Below are 18,129 nucleotides of genomic sequence, written 5' to 3'. Positions count from 1 at the left end.
CACATGTCCTAACAGCTCCTTGACACCATGACCATGTGTTACAGGGTGACTGATTAGACTAGAGCAAAGGAAATGAGCCTTGGTGATTTTGAATCTGTTTGCGTTACACACTGCTATCTGAAACAGCACACAGAGCTGACTAATACACATGGGAGTATAGCAGAAGCTGCTGCGTGTGTGCAAAGAGTGTGTTTCTGGAGACTGTGTATTGTCAGCTGCAACAGACATCTGCATGGAGACTCCCACAACTGCATGAAGAGTACAGACATGTGTGTAAGAGTACATGTGTGGTGAGGGTTAATTGGAGCTTTCAACATGTAGGAACCACCTCAGCTATTGCAAGAATTGATGAATAATCTACCATGCTATTTTCAAAAGTGTTTGCATTTGCATCACATTTTTGAGATACTGCTTTCTGCTGATTGCTAACCAACACATTGGAAGAAAACAAGCTGAGCCTTTCCTGAATGTGCAAGTTTTTCTGACCAACAGCAACACAAATTAAAATGCTAACAATTCCTGTATGCACACAGACTCATGCTCTCATTCTAGACAGAAAGCGATATTTCCTTTGGCAATTTGAAAGCACATTTACTACTGGGGTAGAGCAAGTGATAATTACTGTAACAGACTGACACATGTTCCTTCTAGTTTAGACAGGCAGAAAGGTGCACATGTCCTAACAGCTCCTTGAGACCATGACCATGTGTTACAGGGTGACTGATTAGACTAGAGCAAAGGAAATGAGCCTTGGTGATTTTGAATCTGTTTGCGTTACACACTGCTATCTGAAACAGCACACAGAGCTGACTAATACACATGGGAGTGTAGCAGAAGCTGCTGCGTGTGTGCAAAGAGTGTGTTTCTGGAGACTGTGTATTGTCAGCTGCAAGAGACATCTGCATGGAGTCTCCCACAACTGCATGAAGAGTACAGACATGTGTGTAAGAGTACATATGTGGTAAGGGTTAATTGGAGTTTTCAACATGTAGGAACCACCTCAGCCATTGCAAGAATTCATGAATAATCTACCATGCAATTTTCAAACGTGTTTAAATTTGCATCACATTTTTGAGATACTGCTTTCTGCTGATTGCTAACCAACACATTGGAAGAAAACAAGCTGAGCCTTTCCTGAATGTGCAAGTTTTTCTGATCAACAGCAACACAAATTAAAATGCTAACAACAATTCCTGTATGTACACAGACTCATGCTCTCATTCTAGGCAGAAAGCGATATTTCCTTTGGCAATTTGAAAGCACATTTACTACTGGGGTAGAGCAAGTGATAATTACTGTAACAGACTGAGACATGTTCCTTCTAGTTTAGACAGGCAGAAAGGTGCACATGTCCTAACAGCTCCTTGAGACCATGACCATGTGTTACAGGGTGACTGATTAGACTAGAGCAAAGGAAATGAGCCTTGGTGATTTTGAATCTGTTTGTGTTACACACTGCTATCTGAAACAGCACACAGAGCTGACTAATACACATGGGAGTATAGCAGAAGCTGCTGCGTGTGTACAAAGAGTGTGTTTCTGGAGACTGTGTATTGTCAGCTGCAACAGACATCTGCATGGAGACTCCCACAACTGCATGAAGAGTACAGACATGTGTGTAAGAGTACATGTGTGGTAAGGGTTAATTGGAGTTTTCAACATGTAGGAACCACCTCAGCTATTGCAAGAATTGATGAATAATCTACCATGCTATTTTCAAACGTGTTTGCATTTGCATCACATTTTTGAGATACTGCTTTCTGCTGATTGCTAACCAACACATTGGAAGAAAACAAGCTGAGCCTTTCCTGAATGTGCAAGTTTTTCTGATCAACAGCAACACAAATTAAAATGCTAACAGCAATTCCTGTATGCACACAGACTCATGCTCTCATTCTAGACAGAAAGCGATATTTCCTTTGGCAATTTGAAAGCACATTTACTACTGGGGTAGAGCAAGTTATAATTACTGTAACAGACTGACACATGTTCCTTCTAGTTTAGACAGGCAGAAAGGTGCACACGTCCTAACAGCTCCTTGAGACCATGACCATGTGTTACAGGGTGACTGATTAGACTAGAGCAAAGGAAATGAGCCTTGGTGATTTTGAATCTGTTTGCGTTACACACTGCTATCTGAAACAGCACACAGAGCTGACTAATACACATGGGAGTGTAGCAGAAGCTGCTGCGTGTGTGCAAAGAGTGTGTTTCTGGAGACTGTGTATTGTCAGCTGCAAGAGACATCTGCATGGAGTCTCCCACAACTGCATGAAGAGTACAGACATGTGTGTAAGAGTACATATGTGGTAAGGGTTAATTGGAGTTTTCAACATGTAGGGACCACCTCAGCCATTGCAAGAATTCATGAATAATCAACCATGCAATTTTCAAACGTGTTTAAATTTGCATCACATTTTTGAGATACTGCTTTCTGCTGATTGCTAACCAACACATTGGAAGAAAACAAGTTGAGCCTTTCCTGAATGTGCAAGTTTTTCTGATCAACAGCAACACAAATTAAAATGCTAACAACAATTCCTGTATGCACACAGACTCATGCTCTCATTCTAGACAGAAAGCGATATTTCCTTTGGCAATTTGAAAGCACATTTACTACTGGGGTAGAGCAAGTGATAATTACTGTAACAGACTGACACATGTTCCTTCTAGTTTAGACAGGCAGAAAGGTGCACATGTCCTAACAGCTCCTTGAGACCATGACCATGTGTTACAGGGTGACTGATTAGACTAGAGCAAAGGAAATTAGCCTTGATGACAGTGAATCTGTTTGCGTTACACACTGCTATCTGAAACAGCACACAGAGCTGACTAATACACATGGGAGTGTAGCAGAAGCTGCTGCGTGTGTGCAAAGAGTGTGTTTCTGGAGACTGTGTATTGTCAGCTGTAAGAGACATCTGCATGGAGTCTCCCACAACTGCATGAAGAGTACAGACATGTGTGTAAGAGTACATGTGTGGTAAGGGTTAATTGGAGTTTTCAACATGTAGGAACCACCTCAGCCATTGCAAGAATTCATGAATAATCTACCATGCAATTTTCAAACGTGTTTAAATTTGCATCACATTTTTGAGATACTGCTTTCTGCTGATTGCTAACCAACACATTGGAAGAAAACAAGCTGAGCCTTTCCTGAATGTGCAAGTTTTTCTGATCAACAGCAACACAAATTAAAATGCTAACAACAATTCCTGTATGCACACAGACTCATGCTCTCATTCTAGACAGAAAGCGATATTTCCTTTGGCAATTTGAAAGCACATTTACTACTGGGGTAGAGCAAGTGATAATTACTGTAACAGACTGACACATGTTCCTTCTAGTTTAAACAGGCAGAAAGGTGCACATGTCCTAACAGCTCCTTGAGACCATGACCATGTGTTACAGGGTGACTGATTAGACTAGAGCAAAGGAAATGAGCCTTGGTGATTTTGAATCTGTTTGCGTTACACACTGCTATCTGAAACAGCACACAGAACTGACTAATACACATGGGAGTGTAGCAGAAGCTGCTGCGTGTGTGCAAAGAGTGTGTTTCTGGAGACTGTGTATTGTCAGCTGCAAGAGACATCTGCATGGAGTCTCCCACAACTGCATGAAGAGTACAGACATGTGTGTAATAGTACATGTGTGGTAAGGGTTAATTGGAGTTTTCAACATGTAGGAACCACCTCAGCCATTGCAAGAATTTGTGAATAATCTACCATGCAATTTTCAAACGTGTTTAAATTTGCATCACATTTTTGAGATACTACTTTCTGCTGATTGCTAACCAACACATTGGAAGAAAACAAGCTGAGCCTTTCCTGAATGTGCAAGTTTTTCTGATCAACCACAACACAAATTAAAATGCTAACAACAATTCCTGTATGCACACAGACTCATGCTCTCATTCTAGACAGAAAGCGATATTTCCTTTGGCAATTTGAAAGCACATTTACTACAGGGGTAGAGCAAGTGATAATTACTGTAACAGACTGACACATGTTCCTTCTAGTTTAGACAGGCAGAAAGGTGCACATGTCCTAACAGCTCCTTGAGACCATGACCATGTGTTACAGGGTGACTGATTAGACTAGAGCAAAGGAAATGAGCCTTGGTGATTTAGAATCTGTTTGCGTTACACACTGCTATCTGAAACAGCACACAGAGCTGACTAATACACATGGGAGTGTAGCAGAAGCTGCTGAGTGTGTGCAAAGTGTGTGTTTCTGGAGACTGTGTATTGTCAGCTGCAACAGACATCTACATAGAGACTCCCACAACTGCATGAAGAGTACAGACATGTGTGTAAGAGTACATGTGTGGTAAGGGTTAATTGGAGTTTTCAACATGTAGGAACCACCTCAGCCATTGCAAGAATTGATGAATAATCTACCATGCTATTTTCAAACGTTTTTGCATTTGCATCACATTTTTGAGATACTGCTTTCTGCTGATTGCTAACCAACACATTGGAAGAAAACAAGCTGAGCCTTTCCTGAATGTGCAAGTTTTTCTGATCAACAGCAACACAAATTAAAACACTAATAACAATTCCTGTATGCACACAGACTCATGCTCTCATTCTAGACAGAAAGCGATATTTCCTTTGGCAATTTGAAAGCACATTTACTTCAGGGGTAGAGCAAGTGATAATTACTGTAACAGACTGACACATGTTCCTTCTAGTTTAGACAGGCAGAAAGGAGCACATGTCCTAACAGCTGCTTGAGACCATGACCATGTGTTACAGGGTGACTGATTAGACTAGAGTGTTACAAAAAAACAAGCTGCCCCTTTCCTGCGAGTGCAAGGGTAATAGAGCAAGATCAACCGGAATGAAAACTCTCTTTACATTTCCTATGTGCTCACTGTCTCATGGTATGATTCTAGGTAGAAAACAGTATTCCTGAGTGATACCAGTACACATTAACTTATAATGAAGTCATACTCCATAATATATAACATGTTCAAGCCACTTAAATATCTTCCTTTACATAAAATGTTAAACACAACTTTTAAAGTGGTAGGAAAATGTACCATACTATTTTCAAATGTGTTTGCATTCGCCTCTCACTGATCAGTAAATGATTTCTGCTGAATGCTAACCATCACACTTTAACATAACAAACTACCCCTTTTCTGCAAGTGCAAGGCTAACAGAACAAAAGCAACACAAATTAAATCTCTGTAAAAAAAATCCTGTGTGCAGACAGACTCATAATGTAATTCTAGTCACAAAACAATATTCCTCACTAATACCACTACACCTTAACTTACAGTGAAGACATACTCCATAATATCTTACTAGTTCTAGACAGTTAAATTTCTCCTAAATCACAAAATGTAAAACACAACTTAAAAACAAGAATGAGAATTCTATTATTTATATCAAAATACACCACATACTTCCCCTTTCAAACTCATAACTCACCTTTAAAATTAATTAGCTGAGAAAGAAACGTGGGACTCAAACAGCAGATTATCAGAGCCAGAATCTCAGAGCTCTACACCTCTCTCCTCTCTGCAGAACCAGTAAATGGCAATTTTTCCCTCTCTTTTTCCCCACATATACATGTTAATGTTAAATTTACAGTCCTTCCCACATTTTTTCAAATGGAATCACACATTTCTATTGGTTGCAACTTTCAACCCCTTTGCAAATCATCCCTTCCCCCAACATGACTTCTGCCTGCTACCATAGCAACAGCTCATGGAACACTGGTGTGAGCACAGAGGTCAGAAGTTCAGCAGACATTGTTTCAAATCAAAACAGCAAGATTGCTTGACTTTTCAAACCTAACAGCAAATCCAAAGTAATGTTCAGTGGGAACACATTTTTCTGTACCAATCCAAAACATGCTTTTAAAAATGTAAACATACAGCCTAGTTTTAACTGTAAAATGGTTCAAATCAGCCAATGAGTTTTTTTATCAAAATAAAGTATGTATGCCTCCATTCTCCAACTGTGTTTCTTTTCATATTGCCATTCTACTGAAAGACACCTTCTGAGTGCATCCAGATCTCCTTGAAACATGTTCACAGTGTGGATTGTAGGTCATAGCTATGTCTTCTGGAGTGAAAAATTTGCAGAAAAAAGAGGTATGGTGAGAGACCTTGCTTTGCCAAATGTAGACATTAAATGGATTGGTCAGAGAGGGTTAAAGTGGCACCAATTAATGCCCTTGGTGAAAACCTTTCTACATCTCCCACAGCCTAACCTTATTATTGTGCACTGTGGTGGAAATGACCTAGGCACTTTAACTGGGGTAGGTTTGGAAATGCTTATTAAGGACACCTTTGTGCAATTGATGTCGCTTTTTCCTCAATCTGCCTTTGTATATTCTAACATATGCCAAAGGCAAAAGTGGAACTGGTCCAAGCAATTTTGTCCACAGATTGACAAAGCAAGAAAGCACGTCAATAAGTCTGTTTCTGCTTTCCTCAGAGACTATGGTATGGGTTCTATATACCACAACAACTTGCGTTACAACATGCAAGACATTTATGGAGGAGATGGTGTACATTTCAATGATGAAGGGAACAGAGTCTTCCTCTTGAACTTTAGACTCTGCATCGGTACTTACTTGTAGGTACCGAAAAACACTCAATGAACACAAGGGCTCTTTTTAGAGCCACCTAATATCGAAACACTTAAAAGTGATTTTTATTACTGTTTTTTATAAGTTTTTTTCCGGGTACGCGTAGAGTGCGCGCACCTCACGATGTTTTTTAAAAAATGTAAATCTTTTTTTTGCCCTTCGTGGTCCTACTGTGCCCCCCTGACAATGACTAGGGGGTCTACAACTCCCTACCCTGCCCCCTCTTCACGGTCTCCACCTTTCCTTTTTAGTGCGACAGACAAAATGTCGGCCGATTCGAATTCGAATGTTTACTGACATCTAACAACCAATCAGAATGACGCTCGCGCACGGCAAGGTGCGCGCACAGGGCTTGCTCAGTGCGCGCACGGTACGCGCGTATAGATATTGATATGCTTTTAAATGCTATTTTCTCAGGAAATACTGAACAGATTTACACCAGACCTGCAAAAGGCACTTCCTTGACCATATGGCTACCTCTCTGCCAAATTTCAAGTAATTCTGTTCAGCCGTTCGGGCTGTAGCTGTGTCTAAAGGTCCTATGGGAAAATGCATGGGGAAAACGCGTTTTGGGACCCCCCCTTTTTCTCGGCCCCCGCTTGACGATTCACCCCGAGACTTTCAGGGTAGGAGCTGAACAGAGCGCCCCATTAGTTTTGAAAATTTCGCGAGGATTCGTCAACCGGCGCCAAAGTTATTCAAAATAGAATTTTGAGATTTCCTATGGAAACATGGTCCTAACTATAACTATCTACTGGCGACCGCCAGTAGATAATATATATATATATATATATATATATATATATATATATATATATATATATATATATATCTTCCAACCACATGAAAGCTAGATTATATTGCCTTTGGAAATTTGCTCATGACAGAGATTATTTAGCTGTTTGAAAAAATTGTTCGTTTTAGCCATGTTTGAAAAAACTACCCTTTTTCTTATGAAGGACATTTAAATTGGCTTGCTGGAAAATTTGCACCCGGTGTACAACAGCAGCAAACTCTGGTGTGGGGAGTGTTAACTCCCTCATCCATTTAACAGATTCAAATGTCATATCAGAAACTACTTGGAAGGAAAAATCTTTTTTGTTTTAAAAGATTGTATCTAAATGTCCGGCTGGAAAATGTGGTCTTTGGCTTTAATGTCTGCAAATATGCTACGAGTGTATGAAGAGTTATAGAATTACCAATCAGACTCATTAGAGCTATGGGGGGTTGCATTATTGTCATATCACCCTTGAAATCAGGCAAAACATATCCTTTAATCAATTGGTTAAGGACTTCAACTTCTGAGGCAGACTCTGTTGCTTTTTCTGGAACCCCAACAGAAAGAAGATTGGATCTACAGGACATATTTCCCAAGTCTTTCTGTTTTCATTTGTTTTCAACTAATTCTTTTTTCAGTTTTTCAACTTATTTTACCATGCATGCCTGCTGAACTCATAAATCTATAATCCTGTGTTCAGTGTGATCTAGACGGTCTGTTATAATGTTGATTGTTTTATTTACTTTGTGAAGGCACCTTTAGTAGACATCACAGCATTTTCCTGTGTCCTTTTTAGCTCACAAGCCTCCTGTAATATATTGCACAGCAGTCTTTTTGCTGACCCTTCTTTTGACCCTTCTGTTTTGAATGTGACTGTTAATGTTCAAACTGGGGTTACATTGAAAATGGGCTGTTGATCTGTAGAAGATTGTTTTAACCCAAATCACCCTATTGCTTATTTGCTGGTCTAGTGGGTGTGCAAGGATACTTGGCATTGTGATTTCTTTAGATATGTTTTGCTGCTTTGGATTATGGTCAATCATTTAATCAATCAGGGCTTTGTTAAGCGCGACTACTCACCCGTGAGGGTCTCAAGGTGCTGGGTGGGAGGGGGATGCAGGTTCCAGTCCATCAAGGAAGGGGTCTGTCGAAGAGCCTGGTTTTGAGGTTTGTTGCGAAGATGGGGAGCGATGTTGTGTGTCTGAGGTGGAGCGGAAGGGCGTTCCAGGCTCTGCCCGTGAGGAAGGAGAAGGAGCGGCCTCCTGATCTGGTCTCTCTGGTGTGGGGGACTACGGGGTAGGAGAGCTGGGCTGATGGTAGGGTCCTTTGGGGTGCGTGGAAATTGAGTCGGCTGTTCAGGTAGCTGGTCCGGTGTTGTGGAGGGCCTTTTGTGCGTGGATGAGAATCTTGAAGGTGATTCTAGCCACTATGGGGAGCCAGTGGAGTGTGCGAAGGTGCTGGGAGATGTGGCAGTGTCTTGGCAGGTTGAGGATCAGTCTTGCAGCGGTGTTCTGGATGTTTTGTAGTTTGTGGGTGAGGTTTTTGATTATTCCGGCATCGAGTGCGTTGCCGTAGTCGAGTCTGCTGGTGACGAGGGTGTGAGTGGTGGTCTTTCTGTGTTCAAGGGGGATCCATTTGAAGGTCTTGCGTAGGAGGCAGAGGGTGTGGAAGCAGGACGACGAGACGGAGTTGATCTGGCGGTCCATTTTGAGCTCCGAGTCCAAGATGATTCTGAGGTTGCGTGCGTGGTTCGTGGGGGTGGGTGCGCTTCCGAGGGTGGGGGGGCCACCAGGTGTTGTTCCAGGCATCGGGGTTTGGGCCCATGATGAGTACTTCTGTTTTTTTGGTGTTGAGTTGTAGGCAGCTGCTTTTCATCCATTTGGCGACGGCTTCCATGTCTTCTTGAAAGTTGTGTCTGGCGGTGTTGGGTGTGTTAGATAGGGAGAGGATGAGTTGGGTGTCGTTTGCATATGACACAATGTTGAGTCCATAGGTTCTGAGTATTAGGGCGAGATGAGCCATGTAGACGCTGAAAAGCGTGGGGCTGAGGGATGACCCCTGGGGGGCTCCGCAGGTGGTGGGTGTAGGGTCCGAGATGAAAGGGGAGAGTCTGACCTACTGTGTTCTGCCGGAGAGGAAGGAGGGATCCTGTCGAGGGCCTTTTCCTTGATCCCTGCGTCGTGGAGCCTGCATATTAGGGTGGGGTGAGAGACTGTGTTGAACGCCGCTGAGAGGTCGAAGAGGATGAGGGCTACTGTTTCTCCTTTGTCCAGTAGGGAGTGGATGTCATCAGTTGCGGCGAGGAGGGCAGTTTCTGTGCTGTGGTTTTTTCTGAAGCCAGATTGTGAGGAGTCGAGGATGTTGTGCTCTTCAATGAAGGTGGCGAGTTGGCTATTGATGTCTTTCTCGATGACTTTAGCTGGGAACAGGAGCAGGGAGATGGGTCTGTAGTTCTTGTGGTTGGTGAGGTCCGCCGAGGGCTTCTTCAGGAGATGGTTGATCTTGGTGTTTTTCCAGTTGTCGGGAAACGAGGCGTTCGTTAGGGAGCGGTTAATGGTGTGGCGGAGCATGGGTGCGATGGTGTCGGCAGCTCTGTTGAAGATGTGGTGGGGACAGGGGTCCGTGGGGGCCCCGGAGTGGATTGACTTCATTTTCTTCAGTGTGTCTTCAGTGGTGAGAGTTTTCCAGGTGTCAATCGTTGGCTTTGGGGACCGGGGGTGGCTGGTGGGGGTTCAGTGTTTTGTTTTTCTTCATGGAAGTTGTCGGAAATGTTCTTGATTTTGATGTGGAAGAAGGTGCTGAGTTTGTTGCAGCGGTCTTGTGAGGGAGGGATGTCGGTGGACTCGCTGGTGGGTTGTGCGAACTCCTTGATGATGCTGAAGAGTTCTTTGCTGTTGTGCGCGTGTGTGGAGATTCTGTCTTCAATTATTTTCTCATTTTTCTGATGAGTTGGTGGTGGGCGTTGGTGGTGGCTCTGAAGTAGTTGTGGGCCTCTGTGGTTTTGGAGTTCCTCCAGGCTTTGTCGAGGCGGCAGCACGTGCGTCTGGACTCTCGAAGTTTGGTGGCAAACCATCTGGCTTTCTTGACGTGATTGTTGTTTTTTCTTGAGGGGGACTATGGTGTTGGCACAGTCGGAGATCCATCTGTGCAGAGTTCGGGCTGCGGTGTTAGCATCATCGTCTTCCGCGATGGTTGGGGTGGAGTTGCTTAGTAAGGAGGAGATGAGCTGGTCATCGGTGATTTTGGTCCATTTTCTTCGTGGGAGGAGGTGCTGGTGTCTGTGGATCGTGGGTGTTCTGAAGCTGAAGTGGACGCATCGGTGGTCTGTCCATGGGAATTCGGAGGTGTGGCTGAAAGTGATGGAGTTCCCTGTTGTGAAGAGGGGCTCGAGGGTGTGTCATTGCCCCTTTGCTTTTTTTTTACAAATAAAGGATTCAAGTATTTGACTTTGTCATACTTGGGCGAAGCAGTGATGGACTAGGGATCTATTGATATTTTTAAAATAAAAATATAATTTTCGGTGCTTATACCTTAGGAGTTTCATTTTTCTTTTGCATCATAAATGTGAGCTGCAGAGCTCATTTGTGACTGAATAGAGACGTCACTGGGGTTTTCCTTATTTAAAGGTCTTGTGGTGTATTCAACAAAAAAGAATGTTTGCTTCTCTTCCCACTGATTGAGCATCTGTACTCAGTCCATCGAAAGACTTCTTAAAGTTGGAGGTTGACATAATGATGGGCGTATATGAGGTTTAAGGTTCTATTTTTCCATTAGTTTGCCCATTTATAATTTCTTTTACTCCAGTAGATACACTGCTCTTAAATGCAGGTCTGTTTTTTAAGCTGTAGAAGTAGGTATTTAGGCTGTTCAAACTCAGATTGTTGATTCTTCACAGGGTATGTTTCTCAGTGGGATTTAAAAGATTACTGCAGACAAAGACTTGCGTTGAGTGGTACACATGTTCATAAGGCAACGCATGTCCTTACTGGGATTTACAAAGACATGGGTGGGGTTATTTGTACCACCTTGTGTGGCTTTGTAGAAAAAAAAGTAACACAGCACTTACTGCTGTCTTCTGTTTCCTTCCGCATGGGAGGCATTCCATGGGTGGAGTAAGGGCGCTCCTGCACATCCACCCAGAATTTTGGGGGCATTTCCAGATATACAAACCCTTGTAAACCTGGGAATGTGTCAAAATGGTGCATCTCCCAGATGTATTGAGGAGAAATATCTTTTATTTCTCCTCGTTACTTCCTTTTAGCAAATACCTTGTCATTTTACCACAAACATATGTATAATATACTTACCTAAAGGAGTTTTCAGCCACCTCTCTTCACCTATTAGTCATTTGCATCATTCCCATTTTGCTTCCACCCACTACAGCATGCAGCATGGGGCAATGGGCCAGCATACTTAAACCTCTTGTTAACGTCAGTATGAGTGACTGCATTTTGCTCTTTCATGAGATGCACATCCACACACATGGAGTTCCCTTTAGTGCACGGTTACTCATAGTACGGCCCGCCAGCAGCCCGGCAAGCCTTCCTTGGCGGCCCTTGCAGACATCCTACCTGTGTTTTAAAAAAAAAAATTGCAAACACTGCCGGGTGCAGTAGCCTGGAATCTGAGACTCTGCTCTTTGGGGGCCGGGAGATTCCAGTGATTGTCAAAGTGGAGATGCAGGGGCCTAAGAGATGAAATACAACAAAGCTTTATTAACATGTAAATGGCCTTTTAAAGACCTGTGAAGTACTCGGATGCGGCTGTGTGTGTGCGCGCTGGGAAGCTGTCTCAGCCCGGGCTGAGGGCTGACACACACACACACATGGGGTGAGATGACAGAGGGTGATGGAGGGAGGGAGAGGGAGACAGAGGGAGAGGGAGGGAGACAGAGGTTGACAGAGGGTGACAGAGAGAGGGAGACAGAGAGGCGCAGTCTGGGGGAGACAGAGGGAGGGAGACAGAGGGAGAGGGAGGGAGGCAGAGGGAGGGAGAGGAAGGGAGACAGAGAGAGACAGAGAGAGGGAGGCAGAGGGAGGGAGATGGAGGGAGGGAGACAGAGGGAGGGAGAGAGACAGGGAGAGATAGAGGGAGGGAGACAGAGAGAGAGAGACGGAGGGAGGGAGACGGAGGGAGGGAGATGGAGGGAGACAAAGGGAGACGGAGGGAGAGGGAGGGAGAGAGACAGAGGGAGAGGGAGGGAGACGGAGGGAGAGAGACAGCGGGAGAGGGAGGGAGACAGGGAGGGAGACGGATGGTGACAGAGGGAGGGAGGGAGACAGGGTGACAGAGGGAGGGAGGGAGAGACAGGGGGAGAGCGGGAGGGAGAGGGAGGGAGGGGCAGGGAGGGGGAGAGAGGGAGAGGGAGGGAGATGGGGTGGGAGGGGGAAGGGGAGGGGGAGGGAGAGGGAGAGGGGAGGGAGGGGGAGGGAGAGAGAGAGAGAGAGTTGTGTGTATGCCGGGTCTGGTGGCTCTGTGGACGAAGGCGTCTGCTGCAGGGACCTGTGTTCAACCTCATGGTCATAATTTTTGTTTACTTTAGCCCCACCCCTCCCCTTCTGACCCCGCCCCCACCGGTGTGGCCCTCGGCCACAAACCACACTGTAAATTTGGCCCCCGAGAGAAAGTTTGTGAGTACCCATGCTTTAGTGCAAGTGTTACCTGATGTGATAATAGGATGCATATGAAGTGAGCACAGGGCACATTTACATTTTTACTTTATCATTTCCGGTCTCCTTCCAATGCTGTTATAAATTGCATTCAAAGTGGACTGCTGCTATTTCACAACTTACCATATTGTGATCCAGGACTCGGTTTCACCAGGGGTTCTTTGATAAACTCTGCCCAAGAGGAAACCCAAACTTTATGGTGTTTATTTTGCAACACACTGCACACGGTGGGGTGAAATTTGGGTTTTAGTTTCCAAATCTTTATAAAGTGAACCCTCTTTACTTTTTTCCGTCCATCTTCTTTCCTACTTCCTTTCTTTTTTTTGCATTGTTTTTTCTTTCCTTTTTTCTATCCCTTATGCTGTCTTTTTTCCTTGTTTCTTTTTACCTTTTTCATTACTTTTCTTCTTTTGTTCTCTTTTTGTCTTTCCTTCTTTTTCATTTTTGCCTTCTTCCTTTTTTCTTTTCCTCTTTCCTTTCTTCTTATCTTTCTGTTTACCTTCTTTTATTCTTTTTCTTGATTTTCTTACTTTTCTGTCTGCTTTCCTTTTCTTTCCCTTTTCTTTCTTTCCTTCATTTCTTCTTTCTTCTTTCTGTCTTTCCTTCTTTTTTCCTCCTTTCTTTCTTTTTTGCCTACTTTCATTCTTTCCTTCTTTTTTGCCTACTCCATTTTCTTTCATCTATTTAATTTTTAGCCCTTTTTCCCTTTTCCCTTTCTTTCTTTTATGCCTTAATTCATTTTTCTTTCCTTTCCTTTTTTGCATCTTTATTTTTTGCCTTCTTTACTTTACTTTTATCTTTCATTGCTTCCTTCTTTCTTTTTTACCTTCTTTCCTTCTTTCTTTCTGTATTTGTCTTCTTTGCCCTTTCCTTCCTTCCTTCTTTCTTTTTTGCCTTTTATTGTTTGATATTTCTTTTTGCCTTTTGTCCTTTTTTGTTATGCCTTCTTTTCTTTTTCTTTCTTTATTTCTTTCTGTTTGCCTTCTTTCCTTTATTTATTTATTTCTTACTTTACTCTTTTTGTTTTGCTTTCTGTCTTTCATTCTTCCCTTTTTTATTTCATCCTTCTGTTTTTCTTTTTTGCCTTCTTTGCTTTTTCTTTCTTTCCTTCTTTCTTTTTATCTTTCGTCATGTCATTTCTACCTCCTTCCTTTCTTTTTGGCTATTTTTTTCCTTCTGTGCCCTTCTTTCCTTCCTTCTTTTTTGTCTCCTTTCCTTTTTCCTTTCTGTTTTGCCCCTTTTCCTTCTTTCTTTCCCTCTTTTTAGTCTTCTGTATTTCTTTCTTTCTTTCCTTCTTTCTTTCTTGTGTCTTTCAGCCCTTTTTATTTTTCCTTCTTTCCGTCTTTCATCTTTTCTTCCTTTTTGCCTTCCTTCTTTCCCTTTCTGCCTCCCTCCTAATTTTTTTTCTTTTTTGCCTTCCTTCTTTCTTTTTAGTCTGCCTTTCTTAATTCTTTGTTTGTTTTTCTTCCTTTCTGACCCTTTTTTCCATACTTTCTTGACTTATTTCTTGCCTTCCTTCTCCAAGACGAGGCTAGCAGCCAATGCCAGAACAATTGCTTTTGTTAGGTCCGAATTAGCCAAGACCTTTTACATTTATTTAATTTATCTATAAAATAGTTACTTATAGGGGTTTCAGCCAGACTTTATCCATTATTTTGTGATTGTGTCATTCACATTTTTCTCATTTTTCTTCTGCATGCATAAGGAGCATTGTTAGCCCACTTCAGCCATTGCCTGACTTCAATTGAGTTATGGCATGCTTCCCTTTCACAAGTAGCACACCCACAACCAAGGTAGTTCCCTTCAGCGCCAGGTGTACCATGGTAATGTATACTTGTTAAAGACCAGAAAGCACTTTTGCTTTTAGCCATTTATTTTTTAGATTCAATGAGGGCCCAGCAGCTTCCCGAAAAATTCAGTTTTGCAAAAAACTACGAGAAAACAAGTTCCAAATGGTTATGACGGATCTAATGGTTTTTCTATCACACATAGAAAAAAGAAAATACCTCTCAGGGTTATTATTATGCAGGGAGTTGTCCCTTTGAATACAAAAACAATCCAGTCACCCTTGCATCATGACGCAAGGGTGCCTGCAATGGCACTAGGCTGCACACAGTGTGCCTGCACAAGCAGGGAACAGAAGTGAGCTATATTTTAGTTAACATGGCACATTTCTGCTCTCTCCCTTTCACACAACACTGAGCAGCAAGTTCCCTGCTGTAATGCAGTTGCATGAAAGATTAGTAAATCAACAGCTCGTTGTCTCACTCTCTCTGCTGTGCCTGCCAGTAGGGTACATGACAGAAACGGAGTGTTTTTCGAGTAAACCATGACCCCAAAGGGGCTACTGCCAAGCTGCCAAGCAAACATCAATGGAATGTCTTTCAAAGAATGGGATTCATTTATGCCTCTAGCATATAACAGCTAAAAGGAAATGGAAAAGTAAAATAAAATAATTGGGAGTGCACTTTGAAAATCAGTGCCTTTGACATTAGAGTTTTCAGGAGTCTCTCTAGCCGTGTAAAACTTCGCTCTAACATTTTTCACACCCCTGTAGACAAGCTTGCAGGCCCCAGTCTCATCTGTTTCTGACCCCTGGAGGTCAGAGTTCAGTCTCATGTCTTCCTAATATTTACGTATGACCGCCAGTCTCATGTCTTTCTGAACTTCAAAGGTAAGTCTATGGTCTTGTTACCTAGTGAAGGTCCCCCTCTAGTGTCTCACTGTCCTTACTATTGACTGTGAAACTGTTTCATAATAGCTTCTTGTAGAATGGGAGCTTCACCTTTCATGTAGTCTTAATAAAAGGGAACCTCCACTCTCAAATTGTAATGAGAGGTGACCACCCAGTCTTATATCTTTTTTTACTATAAAGGTTGAACCTATTGTTTTCTGACTTTATACTTATTAAATGTGAAACCTCAGCCAAGCATCTCCAAAAAGCCAAAAGGCAAGTCTCTGGTGTCTTGGCTTTGTGGCTATGCCAGATAAATGTGCACCCATATGTCTTTAAAACTATTAAAGGTGAGCCCATAATCGTATGCGTTTCTGAACTCTAAAAGAGAGCTTTCTCTCAGAAGTCTTTCTTACACCTCAAAGGGACCTTTCGGTCTCAAAGGCTTCCTCATGATTGAATTTGAGCTCTCATGCTGTGGTCTGTGGTGACCCTGCACTTTCCTTTTTTCCGACCTATTAAATGGGAGTCTGGATCCAATGCCTTCCTATTAAATGTTGCCCTCTATAACCACCTGACCCACCTATTTTATGCTTTTTTTTAATGGTAGGCTTTGAGTCTCACAACTTCATTACCTTTTCAGGTGGACCTTCTGTTCCCTGATTTTATAGCCATTAAAAGTGATAGCAGGCGTGTAAAATCTAAGGAAGCTGCCACAAAAATTGAAAAGACACTTGATGTATATGTTCAGAATACATTTAATTTCTCAAATGCAATTAAACCAAAAATGCCTTATTTGTGTTTCAGATTCAAGTACTTGCTTGCAGTGCTCCAGTGACGAATGGCCCAATGACCAGAGAACAGCATGTGTCCCGAAAACGATTGAATTCCTTTCTTTTCAGAAGCCCCTGGGGACCACACTGGCTGGGGTTGCAATGATCTCCTTCACTTTCACAGCTTGTGTTTTGTGCATCTTTTTCAAACACCGTCACACTCCAATAGTAAAAGCTAACAACCGGGGGCTCAGTTACCTTCTCCTGGGAGCACTTATGATGAGCTTCCTCTGCTCTTTACTCTTCTTAGGAGAACCTCAGAGAATAACCTGCCTTCTCCGGCAAACTTCCTTTGGCATTGTATTCTCCCTCTGTTTATCATGCTTATTGGCCAAAACCATCTTGGTGGTCATTGCCTTCAATGCTACGAAGCCCGGCAGTAAGATGAGGAGGTGGCTGAACCCGTGTGTTCCTGTGGTTATAGTTTCTGGTTGCACATTTCTTCAAGTCCTCATCTCAGCCACCTGGTTAGTGCTCTGTCCTCCATTTCCAGAAATGAACATGACAATAAGAATGGGAACTATTGTTTTACATTGCAATGAATGCTCTGAGATTGCCCTCTGGGGCCTGCTGGGATACATGGTGGTGTTGGCTGCTGCCAGTTTTCTTGTAGCTTTCCTGGTCCGGAATTTGCCCGACAGCTTTAATGAAGCCAAGTGGATCACATTCAGCATGCTTGTCTTCCTCAGTGTGTGGTTGACCTTTGTGCCAAGTTATCTGAACACCGAAGGCAAGTATGTGGATGCTGTGGAGGTTTTTGGGATCATCACCTCTAGCGCTGGTATACTTGTTTGTATATTCATCCCAAAATGTTACATCATATTGACAAAACCCGAACTGAACACAAGGCAACTGCTAATGAGGAAGGAAACGTTGAGGGACCGATTAATCACCCTCAAGAACTGAGCATAAGTATTGGTTTGTTAATGGGTCACCTACTTCAGTAACACTTTGCTAGGTTTACCATTATTACCAGCAAAGCCATAACCAGACATTCACCAGATGTTATTCAGACTGAGATAATGAGACAACCATACACTATGTTACAATCATGAACATCATTTTGGCGAAAGAGTCATTTTTGTGAAGAAAATACCTTATTTTTTATGATATGCACACAGCTCTAATGTTCACAGAAAACATAAAATGCTCTGGAAAGGTAGTTCTTAGGCTTTGGCGAAATTTGAAATATCAAACACACAAAAGGTAATGGGAGGAATGCTTGGAATTTGTCTAATCTCTGGCAATCGCTTGGGATATCATTCCAACCCATCATACTTTTGTCCATATTGCCACCTTAGTTTGGACCCAGCCCTATGCAAATCATTCTTGATCCTACCCCGATATTAACAGTCACAGCATGAGCTGCCTAGCCGTGCCCTCCCTGAACAAGAACACAAGCAACCAACGACTAGAATCACCCTAAGGATGGCAAGTGTAGCTTGGTTCCAGTGGCACAGTGAGCAAGAGACCCACATAGGAGCATGCTGTTGCAGGGATTCTGCTCATGCACAGAAGTATGCGCAGGAAACCAGGACCTCAGTGAATTGCGGTGTACCAAAAACTC

General features: G+C 42.8%; 1 protein-coding gene across 1 annotated transcript in view; it reads left to right on the top strand.

Moving 5' to 3' along the window:
* LOC146782664 (extracellular calcium-sensing receptor-like) overlaps window positions 1-17,468 on the top strand; it is a 160,199-nt gene extending 142,731 nt beyond the window's left edge. Inside the window, exon 6 of the mRNA XM_085637165.1 lies at window positions 16,537-17,468. Within this exon, the coding sequence (XP_085493291.1) occupies window positions 16,537-17,468 (932 nt within the window). The remainder of the gene's footprint in view (window positions 1-16,536) is intronic.
* Window positions 17,469-18,129: the final 661 nt, after the last annotated feature.

Source organism: Triturus cristatus, chromosome 12, assembly GCF_964204655.1.
Source record: "Triturus cristatus chromosome 12, aTriCri1.1, whole genome shotgun sequence".
Lineage (NCBI taxonomy): Eukaryota > Metazoa > Chordata > Amphibia > Caudata > Salamandridae > Triturus > Triturus cristatus.
This window is presented reverse-complemented; position numbering and strand designations above follow the sequence as displayed.